This window comes from Gasterosteus aculeatus, chromosome 15 (assembly GCF_964276395.1).
Source record: "Gasterosteus aculeatus chromosome 15, fGasAcu3.hap1.1, whole genome shotgun sequence".
In the NCBI taxonomy this organism is placed as follows: domain Eukaryota; kingdom Metazoa; phylum Chordata; class Actinopteri; order Perciformes; family Gasterosteidae; genus Gasterosteus; species Gasterosteus aculeatus.
The window spans coordinates 13,162,448-13,182,267 of NC_135703.1; the positions used below are offsets into that span (position 1 = coordinate 13,162,448).

Genomic DNA, 19,820 nt, shown 5'->3' on the forward strand with positions numbered 1-19,820 from the left:
TCGGTGGAAGGATCCTTTCTCAGTGGCGACATGGACCCGCCCCCTCCTCCTCATGCAAATTACATGTTAATGAGCATCTTCACGACCACGCGTTTGCCGTAAATCATTTTTTTCTAACTTTATTGAGAATCAGGCACAACACATCGACCTGCAAGTAGCGCATCGTCTTAAATAATGAACTGATGTGTGTCTTAATGCGATGCTTTAGAAATGAACACACAGGGATTCTGTATTTGTTCATAAAGTCTGAAAAGGGTCATTTGGGCCACGTTCTGATAACCGACCGCAGCGAGCGGAGAGAGAGCACCAGCGGGCTGACAGCAGCCCCCCGCCCCGCAGCCCCTCCCCACCCCGGACAAACCGTCCACTCGACCACTACAAATGGGCTATTTAGCGTGCGCGGTCGATACACATGTCCCTTTATTGTTTTAGCGTCGCCTCTTTGATTATCGCCACCGTCCTACGATGTGATCACCAGGTCACATGAACCGTCGCCACCTTCCCATGATCCATGATGCAATTGCACTTTTATGTTTTGTTGAGTTTGTAGCTATATTGTTGTCAAGTTGCCGAAGTTCCTACTTTGTTGCACTTTTCCCCAACTTGAAATAGGGATGGAATGTTTTACGTGGAGTTTTAGGTTACTGGATTGCACTTAAATTGCAGACCGATTGAATGACTGAGAGTCCCAGGCAGTAGCTACGTTTCACTTCTTTTCTTTTTATTTCAGGTTAGCAGCATTTGGTCACATGATTATCTCATGCAATTAATTAGGCACTCAGGTAAAAAAAAGCTTTAATCATAAAATAGTCACAAAATATTAGAATAACACTTCAAAGAACCATTCAAATCACAGCAAACAAGTCAAAATCAAACCATACAACTAACTAACCCATCACTGTCATTCCCTTCAGCACAGCAGAAAGCCCCACAAGAAAATGAAACGCTGAAAGGTCATAGTCCCCCCTCTCCTGAAGAAGATGAATATTTTAATATTTGAACGGTTTCAATAGCTGAAAGTGTGAAGGAGTTGAAAGGTGCCACGGAAGAAATAAAAGATGATGACAAGAAGTTTCGAAGAACAATACTTGGAAAAGAGCTAGAAAGGTCATAAAAGAAATGTCCTGAAGAAGATGAATATTTTAATATTTGAACGGTTTTAATAGCAGAAAGTGTGAAGAATGTGTACAACTCATAATGACATCATTGACATCAATGACATCATTGACATGACATACGTAACATCGCCTTGGCAACCGATGACATCATCAAGATCAAAGGGCATTTCCATGACAATCGGCCACATTCCAACATTCTATTTGTGCTCCTGTGTCAAGACATCTTTCACACCCAACTTTGCAGGACAAAGGAAGGCTTACTCAGGCAAGCTAGTGTACTGACTAATTCTTAAGGATTTACACAACTGTTTTAGCATTGAGATAAGATGGAGAACGTGATAGATAGTGACTCAGTATACAGCAGTGGATTTCTTGATCCATTTACATGTTGCTTTAGAAGCTGCATGTTGTTGAAAAGAAGATCACAAGTCCGACCTGTGGAGAGTGAAAGCATCTTCTTGCAGTTTCAAAATACAGCAAACGCAGACAAGTCTTCATGTCCTGAGTGTTCACACAGAGATAAGATGGACAACATGAAAGACACGGTTTCAACACAAAGCAGGCAAAGCGACAGAATTGAATCTGAGATTGCCGAAACGCTCATCAAGCGCGCACAGGGGAAAAGAGTTAAGAAACCTTTCATTTTAAAAAGGATCTGGAGATTCTTAAAGAAGTCAGGAAAGCGTCCTGGAGAACCTGACGATGACCTTTGTAAAAGCAGGAAGAAAAACGTTTCTGGTAGGTCCAAGCCAGCAGAGCACAATGAAGAGAAGAACTCGGACTCTCTGCACGTGAGACTCCCCGTGGTGAAGACTGAGGTTGGATTCATTCTGCCGACTACACCACCAGGGAGGAAAAGAAGCAGGAAGAGAAAAAATTGTGTTACGTCTGAGCCAGCAGAGCACAATGAAGAGAAGTCCGCGGATTTGGAGAAACCGTCACACAGCGGAAGACACTCAGAAAACTCTTCTTCTAGACTCCGGCGTTTGCAGTCAGATCATGATCTGGTCTGTGACTTTAAAACCCAAGTGGAAGAATTTGAGTGTGACCCAGAGTGGAAAGTAAGCGTTCAGAAAGCGATTGACAATATGTTCGGTGAGTACTTTGAAGAAGCTGAGAAGAGCTCAGTTGACAGCAAGGAACCCTGCCAAAAAGGTCCCTCAACCCTTGGACTCTGGTGGACACCGCCACAAGTGGAAAGAATTAAGAAACCTTTCATTTTAAAAAGGATCTGGAGATTCTTAAGGAAGACAGGAAAGCGTCCTGGAGAACCTGACGATGACCTTTTTAAAAGCAGGAAGAAAAACGTGTGTGGCACGTCTGAGCCAGCAGAGCACAATGAAGAGAAGTCCGCGGATTTGGAGAAACCGTCACACAGCGGAAGACACTCCGAAAACTCTTCTTCTAGACTCCGGCGTTTGCAGTCAGATCATGATCTGGTCTGTGACTTTCAAACCCAAGTGGAAGAATTTGAGTGTGACCCAGAGTGGAAAATCATCGTTCAGAAAGCGATTGACAATATGTTCAGTGAGTACTTTGAAGAAGCTGAGAAGAGTTTGTTTGAAGACAAGGAACCCCACCAAAAAGGTCCCTCAACCCTTGGACTCTGCTGGACACCGCCACAAGTGGAAAGAGTTAAGAAACCTTTCATTTTAAATAGGATCTGGAGATTCTTAAGGAAGACAGGAAAGCGTCCTGGAGAACCTGACGATGACCTTTTTAAAAGCAGCAAGAAAAACGTTTCTGGCACGTCTGAGCCAGCCGAGCACAATGAAGAGAAGAACTCTTATTCTAGCAGACCCCTGAGTTCTAACACTCTGCAATCAGATGATGCTCTGGTCCACGACTTTAAAACCCAGGAGGAAGAGAAAGAATTTGAGTGTGACCCAGAGTCGGAAGTCATTGTTCAGAAAGCCGATGGAAGTACATTCAATAAGAAGAGCTCAGTTGACGAAAATAGCGAGTGGATGGACCATCCTGCTGTCTCAGAAAGGACATATAGGAAATCCCCCGAATGTATCTTCAGCCCGTGGGTGTTTGAAGACGACAAAGTACCCCACCAAAAAGAGACACCGGCGCGTCCTGGAGAACTGGATGATGACCTTTTTAAAAGCAGGAAGAAAAACGTTTCTGGTAGGTCCAAGCCAGCAGAGCACAATGAAGAGAAGAACTCAGACTCTCTGCACGTGAGACTCCCCGTGGTGAAGACTGAGGTTGGATTCATTCTGCCGACTACACCACCAGGGAGGAAAAGAAGCAGGAAGAGAAAAAATTGTGTTACGTCTGAGCCAGCAGAGCACAATGAAGAGAAGTCCGCGGATTTGGAGAAACCGTCACACAGCGGAAGACACTCAGAAAACTCTTCTTCTAGACTCCTGCGTTTGCAGTCAGATCATGATCTGGTCTGTGACTTTCAAACCCAAGTGGAAGAATTTGAGTGTGACCCAGAGTGGAAAGTAAGCGTTCAGAAAGCGATTGACAATATGTTCGGTGAGTACTTTGAAGAAGCTGAGAAGAGCTCAGTTGACAGCAAGGAACCCTGCCAAAAAGGTCCCTCAACCCTTGGACTCTGCTGGACACAGAGTGGAAAGTCATCGTTCAGAAAGCGATTGACAATATGTTCAGTTAGATAGGGTTAGGGTTGGCCCGCAGGTGTTTGAGGAACCCCGCCAAAAACCTCCATCAACCCCTGGACTTCCGACTTGGACCAACAATGGACCCCAGGACACATAAAAGTACTTCCACAGAGACACACACACACATATAAAAGTACTTCCACAGAGACACACACACACATATAAAAGTACTTACACAGAGACACACACACACATATAAAAGTACTTACACAGAGACACACACACATATAAAAGTACTTACACAGAGACACACACACATATAAAAGTACTTACACAGAGACACACACACACACACATATAAAAGTACTTACACAGAGACACACACACACACATATAAAAGTACTTACACAGAGACACACACACACACATATAAAAGTACTTACACAGAGGCACACACACTCACATATAAAAGTACTTACACAGAGGCACACACACTATAAAAGTACTTACACAGAGACACACACACACACACACACACTATAAAAGTACTTACACAGAGACACACACACACACTATAAAAGTACTTACACAGAGGCACACACACTATAAAAGTACTTACACAGAGACACACACACACTATAAAAGTACTTACACAGAGACACACACACACTATAAAAGTACTTACACAGAGACACACACACACTATAAAAGTACTTACACAGAGACACACACACACACTATAAAAGTACTTACACAGAGGCACACACACTATAAAAGTACTTACACAGAGGCACACACACTATAAAAGTACTTACACAGAGGCACACACACTATAAAAGTACTTACACAGAGACACACACACACTATAAAAGTACTTACACAGAGACACACACACTATAAAAGTACTTACACAGAGACACACACACTATAAAAGTACTTACACAGAGACACACACACTATAAAAGTACTTACACAGAGACACACACACACACACACTATAAAAGTACTTACACAGAGACACACACACACACACACTATAAAAGTACTTACACAGAGACACACACACACACACACACTATAAAAGTACTTACACAGAGACACACACACACTATAAAAGTACTTACACACACACACACACACACTATAAAAGTACTTACACACACACACACACACACTATAAAAGTACTTACACACACACACACACACACTATAAAAGTACTTACACAGAGACACACACACACACACACACTATAAAAGTACTTACACAGAGACACACACACACACACTATAAAAGTACTTACACAGAGACACACACACTATAAAAGTACTTACACAGAGACACACACACTATAAAAGTACTTACACAGAGACACACACACACACACTATAAAAGTACTTACACAGAGACACACACACACACTATAAAAGTACTTACACAGAGACACACACACACACACTATAAAAGTACTTACACAGAGACACACACACACACACTATAAAAGTACTTACACAGAGACACACACACACACACTATAAAAGTACTTACACAGAGACACACACACACACACTATAAAAGTACTTACACAGAGACACACACACACACACTATAAAAGTACTTACACAGAGACACACACACACACACTATAAAAGTACTTACACAGAGACACACACACACACACTATAAAAGTACTTACACAGAGACACACACACACACTATAAAAGTACTTACACAGAGACACACACACACACACTATAAAAGTACTTACACAGAGACACACACACACACACTATAAAAGTACTTACACAGAGACACACACACACACACTATAAAAGTACTTACACAGAGACACACACACACACACTATAAAAGTACTTACACAGAGACACACACACACACACTATAAAAGTACTTACACAGAGACACACACACACTATAAAAGTACTTACACAGAGACACACACACACTATAAAAGTACTTACACAGAGACACACACACTATAAAAGTACTTACACAGAGACACACACACTATAAAAGTACTTACACAGAGACACACACACTATAAAAGTACTTACACAGAGACACACACACTATAAAAGTACTTACACAGAGACGCACACACTATAAAAGTACTTACACAGAGACGCACACACTATAAAAGTACTTACACAGAGACGCACACATTATAAAAGTACTTACACAGAGACGCACACACTATAAAAGTACTTACACAGGGACGCACACACGTATACAAGTACTTACACAGAGACACACACACTATAAAAGTACTTACACAGAGACACACACATAAAAGTACTTACACAGAGACACACTCGCATATAAAAGTACTTACACAGAGACACACACACATATAACAGTACATATAACACACTTACACTGTGTTGGTTTGCACAGAGACGCACTAAACATGAAAAGCATAGACAGAAATTAACAACAACAAATATATAATGTACACTTACACACACACACATTTTGGAAAAGTTTATCAAATTTAAATAATTGAATTCATGAATGTTGTCTCACATCCTTATGATCCTCCTCACGTCTCTTCTCCTTGTCTCTGTAGACCATCAGGACGCCATCAGGACGTCATCAGGACGCCATCAGGACGCCATTAGGACATCACGCCATCAGGACGTCACCAGGACGCCATCGGGACGCCATCAGGACGCCATCCGGACATCACGCCATCAGGACGTGCTAAGAGTCGCCCCCTCAGGAGCAGCTCCAGATCTACGCATGACTCAGATGAGCACTCACACACACACACACGTACTCAGAGACAAACTAACATGTAGATGTACACAAAGACACACTAATCTGTAGATGCTAAGCAAACGCTTTAAGCCACTGAGGCATTTTGTCCGGAAACCCTCATTGACGCGCCGCTGTTGTCTCATGACGGATGAATGAGAGTCCTGTAGCCTTTGTGTTGTTGTAAACAAGTCCACTTATTTGCCAGTTTACACCCGTCACACGTTCACCATTCATCCACCCGGAGCATCACGTGACACTAACCAGCGCGCGGTCAAAACTGTTCCCTTTACCTGCCAGCTCGATCGTCCACACCTGCCCCGCATCCACAATCAGTCACTCTCCTGCCTTCCACACCTGCTTCGCATTCACAATCAGCCCCGCTACATAAGCACTGCACACCCAGCCTGTCATTGCCAGATTGTTCTTCGCGTCATGCAAGTCTCTCCAGCACTCTACCTTGGACTGATCTCCCGGTTTCGACCCTGCCTGTTCCAGACCCGTTCTTCTGTCTCCGCCCCAGTGAGCACCTCAGCCTTCTGTCCCCGACCACGAGTCCTGCCTGAGCGCCTCGGGTTTCTGTTGCCTGCCCCTTGGACTGCCCGGCGCTTCTGCCCTTGTGCTCCGGATCCCCGACCGGCCCAGCGATCGCACCAACTGTCTCCCAGCATCTCCTCCCCGATCCTGAGGACCGCACTCTGCTCTGCCTCTCATTGTGCCCGAACGCCTGCTGTGAGGCCGTGTTCAATAAAAGCGTTAACCAAACACTCCGTGCCGTTGTGCTGCATTTGGCTCCGCCACACGCCCATGTCAGAAACACCTGCCGAGCCCCCAAAGGGACTGAAGTTCTGGACTAAAGAAGAAATAACTACTGTTGTTTAGTGGGTTCCTGCGAGCACCAAGGGATCGAGTATCCGGCATGAATCAAAGGAATCGAAGGGCGCTGAAGTTTGGGAATAAATGAATTCACTATGGTTTAGCGGAAACCTGCGAGTATCAAGGGATCTAGAATCCAGCATGAATCAAGCAAATTGATTTGGAGTCAATATCCTGGTCTCTGGTGCGGTGTGGTGGTTAGCACTGTCGCCTCACAGCAAGAAGGTCCTGGGTTCGATTCCGCCCAGTGGCCTTTCTGTGTGGAGTCTGCATGTTCTCCCCGTGTCTGCGTGGGTTCTCTCCGGGTTCTCCGGCTTCCTCCCACAGTCCAAAGACATGCTCTGGGGATCAGGTTAATTGGGGACTTTAAATTGCCCGTAGATGTGTGTGTGAATGGTTGTGTGTCTCTGCGTAGCCCTGTGATTGGCTGGCGACCAATCCAGGATGTACCCTGTCTATCGCCCGAAGTTGGCTGGGATGGACTCCAGCCCCCCCCGCGACCCTGTGTGCAGGATAAGCGGTTTGACAATGGATGGCTGGATGGATCCTGGTCTCTGGTTTGGCGACCCCCTCAGACCCTGACGAGGGCTGATTTCGCCAGGTGTGGTCTCCTGGGGATCTGGACCCCCGAAAGGCTGCGGGTCGGTGACCCGAGGTTAGAGTTCCTTAAAAACCGTGTTTGATTTAACAGCGCGCTTTGGGAGTGTGGAAGGGGAGAGAGAGGAGTGATTAAATAGATAAATGAAATGTGCATTTCTCAACACATTAAGAAATAAGTTTTGGAAGTATGTTCTAAGGAGGGCAGACAGACCTAATAATTGAGTCTGAGAGGTTAACAAACTCAGACACATTGACTCTGGAAGGTTAGTATAAACTTTCAGCATAAATTAATTCTGCGAGGCTAACATAAGCTCGTGGACACAAACATTTTCTCTGAAAGGTTAGTATAAACTTTCAGAACATAGCTGTCTGCCCGGGTAAGATACATACGAACTGGTTGACTGTTGTTAAATGGAAGGTGAATTTGATGGAGAAGAGGAGGACGGTGGCTGGGAACCAGCGCCGGGGTATCGATGGAAAATAATAAATGACCAACTGAGGCTGTTGGTGGTGGCCGTGAGCGGAGACACCACTGAGATAAAAGAGACATGATGTTGTGGATCGCACGGGACACGCGGTGAGAAAGTTGTCAGAGGAGAAAGGCGTTGGTTTGGCAGAGTCACTGACAGATATTGTGGGAGAAAGAGAGAATGTAGGAAAGAAAGAAAAAAAAGAACCCTAACCCTAACCCTTGAGTCAAAATGTGAGAAGGTGAATGTGTCGGGAAAATGGAAACATCACAATGAATTTGAGAAAATCGAGCACTTGAGGTCCGCATGGTTTTCATGTTGGATAAAAAGTAAAGCCGTGGACAGAAAAAAACCCAAGAACGGTGTAATTCGGAAAAACCACCTCGATACGAGGGTGAAAAAAAATAAAAAGGAGACAGATTCTCAACCAACAAGCCTGCTGCTGCAGAGCCATTTTTAAAGCTCTCCAAGCAGTTACTACAATTTAGATTTACAATTATTTCACACATGCATTGAAGAAAGAAAAATATTTAAAGTCTTTAAAGCAACAACGGCTTAGACACACGGCTTGGTTCTGTGTGTGGCGCAGTGAGCTGAAGACGAGGGACAACCTGTTCGAGATGGTCTCCAGCTCCAGAACCTTCTCCTGTATGTGGCTCATTTATACAGGGATACCACTGGTGTTACCAGGAGGAGGAGTAACACCAGTGACTAACTCCAAATCAGTTTTAATGTTCAATTCTGGACCTTGCGACCAATAAATGAGTAACATAAATGACAGGCTTAAAAGCTTCTGTTACGTCCCTTTTGTAGATTCCAGGACAGTAAAACAACAATCAAAGACAGGCGACAGAGTCAGGGTAAAAGGGGTCTTTCTAGTTATTATTACACAAAAAGATGGCTCCCAACAGGAGGGAGATGGTGGAAGATGAGACCTACAGGTTGTGCCAAACAAATGAAATGAATATAACAAAACGAGGCCTAGCTCACCACTGGCTCTTCATCCAAAACAAGTCAACCAAATTACCTTACCTGCTTCTCTGAAAAAGGACTAAAGGAAAACGTTACACAGGAGGCAACAATCACTACACCTGGTGTGTCTATACAAAGGTATACCTACGTGCAAAAATGTACAGGGTACCCCAACTTACTAAGGTCCTCAACCTCCACCTTACAAAACTCCAGTTTTGCTAGCAGCCAGCTACAGCTCACGGACAGGAAGACTGGCCACCAGCCCGCAGCGCAGAACACACCCCATTTCACTTCTCAGGAGTCTTCCTTTATGGACTGCCACCGGAACTGCTGATTGCTTTCCACCTGTGTTTGGAGTTGGCCAATCAGCATAATCACTGGGGGAGAGAAACCAATGAGCAGGAGGGAGAACGACAAGAACACATGCAGACCGTCCCCGTCTGGCATGTAACAGCTTCATTCAACATTCTCATGTATGGTGTTTTGAAGAAATGAAGTAACCATATAGGCACTGCGCTTCCTTAAAGGACCTCTCGATCCAGGAAGAATCAAAATAAAAGTGTTTTGTGCCGCAATAACACCAATGACATAATTCTGTGTGACTGGTACTAATTTCGTATTTTTTAATATAATTAGGTATTTTAACTTTTTTTTTAACCATGTGGATGTTATATTTAATTATTGCGATGTTCAATGTAACAATAAATTAGAATTTGTCACGGGGAACTCAAGGTGAGGACTCGGACGCAGAGTTAAGGTTCAGTTGAAGTTTTTATTGTCCAACAAAAAACGCAGGAACGACCCTGGAAACGTAAAACTTCTCCAAAGAGAGAGAAATGGAAAATGCTCCAGCAAAACTGAACGAGCGGATTAGGGAACGAAAAGAAAAAGCCAAACTCCTCTCATCAGCAGATTTCATGTCATGGTGGGAATAGGTGCAGGTGTGTAAAAATACATTAAATGACCATATTGGGTACAGTTCTACAGTATATTCATTACGTATTTATTCCTTAATGTAAACAGAACAAACTCCCAAATACAACAGTAACAAGCGGCATGAACACGTCGACTGTTGATGTATAAGCTGAATATTGCGTCAGTAGACGGTGCAGTTAGCAGAGGAGCGTTGGGTACACAGGAAGTCACTGGTGACCTCTCTGTAACCTCTGGCTTCGGTTAGACCACTTCCTGTTCAACAAAGGAGACGCCGGTATAATGATCATCAGACTGTGTGGTTAATGCTGCTAATCACCACTCTCATTCTCATCACATTGCTTTATATTAACATTATGGTTTTTGTGCTCAATCAAATTTTTCTTTTGTAAAAGGTTGTTTCTCACAACCTTAATTGGTCCATGTATGAATTTGATTTGATTTCCTTTGAGCATAATACTAATAATTCTGTAGTACCTTCGATGAGGTTGTAGATGTTGCAGTAGTTAGTGCCGTGGTCTTTAACGGCATACCAGGTCTCAGAGATGGACATGGCCTGCAGACAGTTACAGCTCTGTGTTAAATGAAAGACAAGGCTGCGCAGAAAGTGACACTGTGCTTCTCCTGCAGCCAGCAGAGGGCTGCAGGAGGAGATTCTGCTCCTTACTCCCTTTCACAAAGAGATCACAGGTCTTTGGGTGATGTTCCCGTTCATTACTCTTCACAAATGACAAAACCCCTTGATGTGACTTGGCATCCTGGTCTGGCTAGGTGTGTCTGGTTTGCAGTAAAAACGCTGTGATCTCCCGTCACCCATGCATCATTACCCGAGTCAGCACTTTAGTTGGGAGTGAAAACTTACGGAAACGTGACAGCAGGAGAAGAAGTGATAGGAGGCCAGCCGGTAGTTGATGTCGTCCACGTACCCCGTGAAGGGAGTGGTGTGTTTGGCTGCTATGAAGTGGACAGAAGCAGACTGCAGCTGCAGAGAGAACACATACTAGTTAACTAAAAGTCATTGGCATTTGACTCATTTTTATATATGCTCCTAAAAAGATGGAAAAGCTAACGACATTAACTAAATAAACCTTCAGCTGAAATACGTGGGAAGAATTAACCTGTGTGTGTGTGTGTGTGTCACAGACAGACAGCAATGGTCTCACAAGGTCGCTGACGGTCAACCACCTTAATCACATTATTTAAACAAAGTGACCTATTCAAACAATTTAAGAGAAGGGCTTCAGCCTTTCTCGCTGTAACACACTCGTCTTACCAATTTAATAACACAAGTTCACAAATGTTTGGGGACCACCGGCATAACGGGTGCATTTAGTGGCCTTCATTAGTGTCTGGATACTTAGTATATACATAGTATTCATAAAGCCCATCCTTGGCCTCCTCTCCTCTTTTCTTACTAGCTACTATATTTTCTCCCCTAGAAATCCATCAAAGTAGCATGAAAGCCTTGGGAGTTCACTCTGTAGTGACCCTGAATATATTAACCATACATGTAGACCTTGTGATGGCACCACAATAAGAGTTTGTGGCTATTCAGCTATTAGCGTTGCCAGGCAACAGCCTTGTTCGCACAGATAGTTTGTGGCAAGTCATGTGACAGTGTTTAGTTGTTTTGGTGTGGACCAATAATTGGAACTATCGTTGTCATCCACACACACACACACACACACACACACACCTTGTACAGACACCTCTGTCCTCCCATGGTGCAGCCAGCCATGGTTCTCCACATGTTAATCTGTGAGAGCAGGGATTCATAAACCACTCTGCAAGGTATCCCAAAGTACCTGCGTGAGAAAAGCACAGAGCTCACTGCAGGTTGCAAAGGAAATGGCGCCATCTAGTTGACATTAGCTATACATGTTGGTCTGAGGCTTCACGACAACTGTATCTCATCTTTATTAGGAAGGCTTTAAAGGCTACATATCATATTCTAGTCACAACACAACATATATTAGTGTGCTCAACATCCTTTCTACATTGTTGAATTAACATGTTTTGTATTTGATTTTGTAACTTTTGGGGTTTTGGGTCGTCGTGGCGCAGAGCGGGTGCGCTGGGAACCGCAAGATTGGTGGTTCGAGTCCCGGCTGCCCCATGTCTCAAGTTGAAGTGTCCCTGAGCAAGACGCCCCTAATTGCTCCGGGCAAAACGTATAAAGCCATGGGTTTAAAGTGTATGTAATGTAAGTCGCTTTGGATAAAAGCGTCAGCTAAATGACCTGTAATGTAACATTTATTTAATTGAAATCATATTCAAATTAAAATAAAGACCAACTCGAGAAAAAGCTGCACAAATACATCATTTAATCTCACACTGGAGCTTGAGCTGTTTTAGAGAGGTTATCTGAAAATGTCAAATGTCCTGAAGCAACCAAAACACATTAAAGTTTCTTTGTTGTTTGTTAAGGAACTCTACAGGCTTTACTCTTCTTTTTCACGTTATTTTGGCTGAAAGTATCATTCAATAATTGATTGTCAATAGATCGATTATTAATCATTTCTAAGACTTTTAGTTAACTTAGGAGACAGTTACAGAGTGAGAGACAAAGTAGTAAAATAAACATGTTTCCTTCACACCAATATGAATAGGAATGTTTTGCCCACCTAATTGTAAACTGAACTACCAAGTAGAGAAAGTACTGCTACTAAATAATTGTCAATACAGTGGGTCAATTCTAATTCTAATTTCTTATTTATTACTTTCAATAAATAATAACCCATTTAAAACTTATGTGCATGTGTAAGAGAAACTTGAGATGTGAGTTATACAATATGAAGTAGTTTTGCTATGAAAACCTGATACAACACATCTGGTATCAAAGAATGTAGAATACATAAATACAGCATACCATTCAACTTTGCACTGGGCGTGGAGAGGTCCGGACCAGCAGAACTCAGGGGCACAAAGCGCCAGCAGCACAAACCAGGGGAGCGGCTGCATTTCGCTCCAAACCGACTCAAAAGTTCTGCTGGGATTTAACACTCACGCAGACATAAAATCACAGGACGGTCATGTGCTTTGCTGAAAAGGAAACAGGCGTAATTACATTGACTTCAGGAGAAGATGTAATAAAGAGTGGAGACACAAACCACGTCTGTCATTAGGCCGCTTCCACTCGATGCGCCCAAACAAGCAAGTAGCTCTAATTCTGTTTGGCTTCCAGAGGTGTCCAAAGTATTCACATTCATTACTCAAGTAGAAGTACACATACTAGGGTTTAAAAAGACTCCTATAGAAGTTGAAGTATCGACTCAAGCTTTTTACTTAAGTAAAAGTATAAAAGTACTGGTTTCAAAACTACTTAAAGTATAAAAGTAAATGTAAGAAATTCCATTACGGACAAACTGTTAATGCGTAACCTCGCTGACACAACATGTCAGTCCGTTACCATGTGATCAGAAGGCGCCTCCAGGTCACGTGACCTGCCGTTGGGATGGTGGAAACATGGCGACATTCAGAGACACAAGAAAACAACAAATGTATCTGACTTAAAACAGATAAAACCACAACCCATTTTACAGTGACACGAGTCTCACACACGTTGTTTGCATTGATTCGGTAGACTGCGGTGTCTCCCCCAGGTTCACTACGTCATGAAGGGGGGGGGGCTGACTTTTTACGGGGTGGGGGGCTCACCCCTGTTTATAATGATGAGAATTACTGAACTGGCAGCGGTCGGTTATCAAAATAACCAGAATGTTCAGGCTTCATGAGCAAATACAGAATCCCTTTGTGTTCATTTCCAAAGCCGCATTAAGACACACATCACTTTATTTAATACGCTGCACTACTTGCAAGTCGCTGAGTTGTGCCAGACTCTCAATAAAGTTAGAAAAAACATTTAGGACAAATCTGCGTGAGGAAGAGGAGGAGGAAGAGGAGGAGGGTCCATGTCGCTAAATACCAACTTTCCAAAGACCACTTTTCCCACCCGGTGTCGCTCCGATCTGCAGGCGCATCGCGGAGAAAACCAACCGGGTGTCTGGATGCTAAATGTTTCTATTCTCATCCAAACACAATCACATTCACTGTCCGCATAGCGCCGTTTATCTAGATGGGTTTTTGTGTTTGTGTGTTTTTGAACTACGACAAGCCGGAAGTAACGAGGCTGTTTTTAAAATGTAAGGAGTAGAAAGTACAGATATTTGCGTAAAAATGTAAGGAGTAGAAGTAAAAAGTCGTCTGAAAAATAAATACTACAGTAAAGTATAGATACCCAAAATTTCTACTTAAGTAAAGTCTGGAAACTACTCACGTGGGGATGTAATAAGAACACGCGAGTATACTGATATCCAGTGAGTTTATGTTCTGTTACTTCTGTTGTTTTGCTATGAACCTTCAACACACGCACACACACAGCATCGTATGTTCTGTTCATTTCTACGATATAGTTGATACTAATTCCAGGTCCACCATCAGCTGTTGGTTCTTCACTGAGCGTCTGTGGCCGACTGTCACCTCTAGTTTCAACAAGTCCACTCTTATCATCCGGGGAAGTGGCTCTCAGTGCAAAGCACCAAAAGCAGGTGGAGCTGAACTCCTTTAAAACACCAAACATTCCTGCTGTAAAACTGGAGACTGTCAGGTCAGGATTCAATTAATGTCCACTCGGTGTCTTTATTTACATCCACGGTACTGTGACAAAACGTCCTGAGCTGTCGTCAGCGTCGCCCGGGAGTTTTTAACAAATTGTTTCTCTGACTGTTTGTCTCTTAATAATAATGTCTGGACTAAAGGACCAAACACACACTGGAGGCAGATGACCAGTATCTAAACATCCAAGTGTTGTTTGAGTAGTTAAGAGCCCACAAACCAGCCTGACAGCCTGCAAACACACAAAAGAATCACATTAACATGGTTACTGACTGGTTTCCTGTCACAACTAAACACCCACTAATGTACATCAACAATCTGATAACATTACTACTAACTCTATAATGTCAAACATTTCAATTGGAACATTATATTGAAAATAAACATTTTTATGGAAATAGTCGGAAAATACAAATTTGATTAAAGTCATGCAAGCAGAAAGAATCTTTTGAAAGTCAGAAATGTACTGTGACGGGGGGGGGAGAAGGAAAAATATGGCAGCATATTTAAGTTCTGATGTATGAATCTAGCCCTGTGATTGGCTGGCGACCAGTCCAGGATGAACCCTGTCTATCGCCCAAAGTTGGCTGGGATGGACTCCAGCCCCCCTGCGACCCTGTGTGCAGGATAAGCGGTTTGACAATGGATGGATGGATGTATGAATCTAACTCTCTCTGTACTTGTTGTTGGAGGCTTTGACCACTGGCAGCAGCCTCAGAAGAGCCTCCTCTTCCTATTTCTTCAGGTCAAACAACTCTAGATCTTTTTCCGATGACAGTAAGATGAAGACCGGAGCTGACCACTGAGCAGGAGACAGTTCTTCTGTGGAGAGAAGTCCTGATCTAAGGAACCATTGATCTCCTCCACTAGAGAAACATCATTCAGTTCATTCAGACAGTAGAACAGATTGATGCTTTTCTCTGGAGACACATCCACGCTCATCTTCTCCTTGATGTACTGGACTGTTCTCTGATTGGTCTGTGAGTGACTTCCTGTTTGTGTCAGCAGACCTCGTTGGAGAGTCTAATTGGTCTCCAGGGAAAGACCCAGGAGGAAGCGGAGGAACAAGTCCAGGTGTCCATTAGGACTCTGTAAGGCCTTGTCCACAGCACTCTGGCACTTTTGGTTCAGGTTTGTCTTTAGAGACTTTAGACGACAGGGAGATTGTTTGTTCTTCTCACAGCAGATTGACACCAGAGCTGATGAAGGTCAGATGGACATTAAGAGCAGCCAGAAACTCCTGAACACTCAAATGGACAAAGCAGAACACCTTGTCCTGGTACAGTCCTCTCTCCTCTCTAAAGATCTGAGTGAACACTCCTGAGTACACTGAGGCTGCTCTGATATCGATGCCATACTTTACATTACATTACATTACATTACAGGTCATTTAGCAGACGCATAGCATACTCTGTCAGGTCGGATTCATAGAAGATCAGGTTGCCTTTCTGCAGCTGATCAAAGGCCAGTTTTCCCAGAGACTCGATCGTGTTCCTGCTCTCTGGACTCCAGTGTGGATCCGTCTCAGCTCCTCCATCGTACTTGACCTTCTTCACTTTGGAATGAACCACCAGGAAATGGATTTACATCTCAGTCAGGGTCTTGGGCTGCTCTCCTCCCTCTCTGGTCTTCATCTCCTCCAGAACTGTAGCAGTGATCCAGCAGAAGACTGGGATGTGGCACATGATGTGGAGGCTTCGGGAGGTCTTGATGTGAGAGATGATCCTTCTGGCCTGCTCCTCATCTCTGAACCTCTTCCTGAAGTACTCCTCCCTCTGGGGGTCAGTGAACCCTCTGACCTCTGTCACCATGCCAACGCACTCAGGAGGGATCTGATTGGCTGCTGCAGGTCGTGTGGTTATCCGTGGTTATCGTGTGGAGGCGAGCAGAGGGAAGCAGCTTCCCCCTGATGAGGTTTGTGAGGAGCACATCCACTGAGGCCGACTCTGTGACATCAGTCAGGATCTCATTATTGTGGAAGTCCAGAGGAAGTCGACACTCATCCAGACCGTCAAAGATGAACACAACCTGGAACTTCTCAAACCTGCAGATTCCTGCTGCTCTGGTTTCACTGAAGAAGTGATGAACAAGTCCCACCAAGCTGTACACCTTCTCTCTCAGCACATTCAGCTCTCTGAAGGTGAATGGAAATGTGAACTGTATGTCCTGGTGGTCTTTGTCTTCAGCCCAGTCCAGAGTGAACTTCTGTGTTAAGACTGTTTTCCCAATGCCATCCACTCCCTTAGTCATCACTGTTCTGATTGGTTCCTCTCCTCCAGCTGAGATCTTTGAAGACGTTTTCTTGTCTGATGGTTGTTTCTGGTCTGCCTGGTTTCCTGGATGTTGTTTCAATCTGTCTGACCTCATGTTCTTCATTGACCTCTGCAGTCCCTCCCTCTGTGATGTAGAGCTCTGTGTAGATCTCATTCAGAAGGGTTGGGTTTCCTGCATTAGCGATCCCCTCAAACACACACTGGAACTTCTTCTTCAGGTTGGATTTGAGTTCACGCTGACAAACTGCAGCAGGAAGTCCTGAATGAAGACAACAAAGAAGATCAATGAGTCACAGAATATATTTCAACATGTCCTTTTCTCAGAGAATGACTATGAATATATTCTGTCCATCTCTTGAGACATTAGTGAAGGTCTCATTTATCAGCATGGTGAGTCTGTAGAGAAATCCTCTTACTGCTCTGCAGACACCCAGCCAGCTCCTCCTGCTTCATTCTCCTCAGGTCAGAGTGTCCTGTGGGAACCTCTAAGATCTCCTGGTCCTCTCTGTGGAGGAACATGAACCATCAGCCCACATGGTGTTTGGACCATCAACACCAATACAACATTAGTTAAAGATATTGGCTTCTGTCATGATTAATCATCATGATTGATCATGATGATTAATATTTCCCTCCCCAGGATGTTTCCTGTGGCCCTTAATCACTCTCTAAGTCAGCGACCCCCAGAGTCAGAACAGCTCTAATCACATCTGTGGAGGGCCGCGTCACGAACACAGAGCCCCCGAAGAGCGTGAGGAAGGAGTTCAAACCTGCTCCAAATGGCAGGGGAAGGATGGTGCAGGGGGTCAGATCGATTGGGTGGTGTTAGCAGCAGGTGGGCGCGTGCTGGGGGCGTTTCAGTCTCACCAGCCGAACACCTGTCACCCACAGAGGGAGGGACGGGAAGCAGAAGGCTAGAACCGGGGAGATGAATGGATCAGCAGCTACGTCCCATAATGCACTTCAGTTAAAGATGCCACACTGCAGGCAAGGTTATCGCGCAGCAGTTAAGTAAGTTTTAACATTGCCTGCCTCTCGCTGACGTAAATATGATGACACAAATCTAATTGAGAAACTTTTATTTCTGTTATTTTTATTTTGCCCTTTTAGCAGCGTACAGTAAATTGATGGAGAGAGAGACGATGCAAAACGTGTAATAGCTACATTGTGGAACGTGGTATTCTCACACTTTCTTCCCAAAATCGTGACAATACTACATTTTATTTTGGCCCGTTCATTTACATTGCCTTGCAACTGCTTCACTAGAAACTAATAAACGGAAGGTCTTCTACATTCTCTGATAGAAGATTATGAAAATATAACGCATACTTCTCGCTAGAAATGCCATCGAAATGCATACAAATGCTGATGCTTTCTTAAAATATTGTGTTTTTCACAGATAATAGACCACGTTGGTCCACAGCGTAGCTATTACACCTTTTGCTGTGAGACTGGGTTGGACTACAAGTTGACGTCAAAACTCATAACAATAACAATTACCAGAGCACACCACTTTTAGAAAACCACAGTTCCACCCGAAAAGCTTCATCTTCTACCCTTGATGGATATCAGTCCAAAGTTCACTCTCTTTTACCTCTGGTTGGTCTCCAACGACAACAATAGTCAGCTCAAACAAGGAGGCCTCTTACTCAGTCAGTGTGCTGTTGGGTAGGAGGATAGAACTGTTTTTAGAAGCAAACTACATTTAGGGTCCCTTCCATAGAGCAAATTTCCCAAATAAACCAGGCCTATTCCTGTTAGCCTGTCTCATTGTCAGCTTATTTGGTTGCAGAAAATCAACAGTTTGAGCTCAGTAACTATGGCAACTTATGCAGTTGAATAAGTCTGGTATGAGTCCTGTAACACTGACCTAACAGAAAAAGGATTGGTTTTACCATGGGCCTTCTGGAGTGATGCTATAATATTTAAGACCCCTACATTAATACGCTGGAAAATTACCCAACTTCCTGCTTACCTTATCTTCTGATCAGCTGACCCAACGTCCTGCTTACCTCACCCCCGGATCACCTCACCTAACTTCCTGCTCATCTTACTTCCCTTGTTTATCAATCCAATGCCACTGACTTCCCTCCCTCTATTTGTCCGTTTGTCCTTCATGGAGTTTTGTTTACTTCATTACTGACTAATGTTCCTGCCTGCTTTGTGGACTCTCTGCTTTGTAAGTTCACTCCTTTATTAAATCATTTAGCTGCACAAGTTAAACTGCAAATGCAACTTATCATTTGTTGTACACTGCACAACTCTGTTACCCAGGTAGCCTCATAAGTACTTTGACGTGCGCCGTGATTGGTCAGTAGGCCAGCGTGACTTTGGTCAAACAGAAAGCTAGCTAGCACATCTTAGTATTTTGTGATAGTTCAGGTTGAACTTTGTCTGTAAATAGTGAACAGCATTTTATACGTGAAATGCTTTTGTGTCTTTACATGTTGTCATGTGTATATTCGGTTATAGCCGTTCGTTACGGCTGCCGTCGGAAACCTCATGTGGGTCATTCAAAGATATGCAAAGCAGGCTGTGATATCCCCCACTCCTGATTGGAAGATCGAGAAGACCCGCCCAGCAGTCTCGGCCAATCGGAGGATCGCCATCGCCGG

The 19,820-nt window shown here is 43.8% G+C and overlaps 1 protein-coding gene across 4 annotated transcripts; it reads right to left on the reverse strand.

Moving 5' to 3' along the window:
- Positions 1 to 10,137: 10,137 nt before the first annotated feature.
- On the reverse strand, positions 10,138 to 13,756 carry LOC144388423 (uncharacterized). 4 transcript variants are annotated; one of them, XM_078089759.1, is made up of 6 exons: positions 13,728 to 13,756; positions 13,188 to 13,360; positions 12,015 to 12,123; positions 11,181 to 11,300; positions 10,796 to 10,874; positions 10,138 to 10,573 (listed from the first exon to the last, which is right to left on the reverse strand). In XM_078089759.1, the coding sequence occupies exons 2-6, from the start codon at positions 13,277 to 13,279 to the stop codon at positions 10,482 to 10,484; spliced, it is 492 nt and encodes a 163-aa protein (XP_077945885.1). In that variant the 5' UTR covers positions 13,280 to 13,360; positions 13,728 to 13,756; the 3' UTR covers positions 10,138 to 10,481. The 4 variants fall into 4 exon arrangements, with proteins under 4 accessions (XP_077945885.1, XP_077945887.1, XP_077945888.1 ...); XM_078089761.1 differs by lacking the exon at positions 13,728 to 13,756 and adding an exon at positions 13,551 to 13,704; XM_078089762.1 differs by lacking the exon at positions 13,728 to 13,756 and adding an exon at positions 13,429 to 13,697 and having other exon boundaries at positions 13,188 to 13,307.
- Between the last annotated feature and the right edge of the window lie 6,064 nt (positions 13,757 to 19,820).

Excerpts from the sequence above, each read along its gene's own strand:
- LOC144388423 (XM_078089759.1), bottom strand. The coding sequence starts at position 13,279 with ATGCAGCCGCTCCCCTGGTTTGTGCTGCTGGCGCTTTGTGCCCCTGAG. Across the intron at positions 10,875-11,180 it reads TCTCCTGCTGTCACGTTTCC|GCCATGTCCATCTCTGAGAC; the intron begins GTAAGTTTTCAC and ends AACTGTCTGCAG. Across the intron at positions 10,574-10,795 it reads CATCTACAACCTCATCGAAG|GAAGTGGTCTAACCGAAGCC; the intron begins GTACTACAGAAT and ends TTTGTTGAACAG.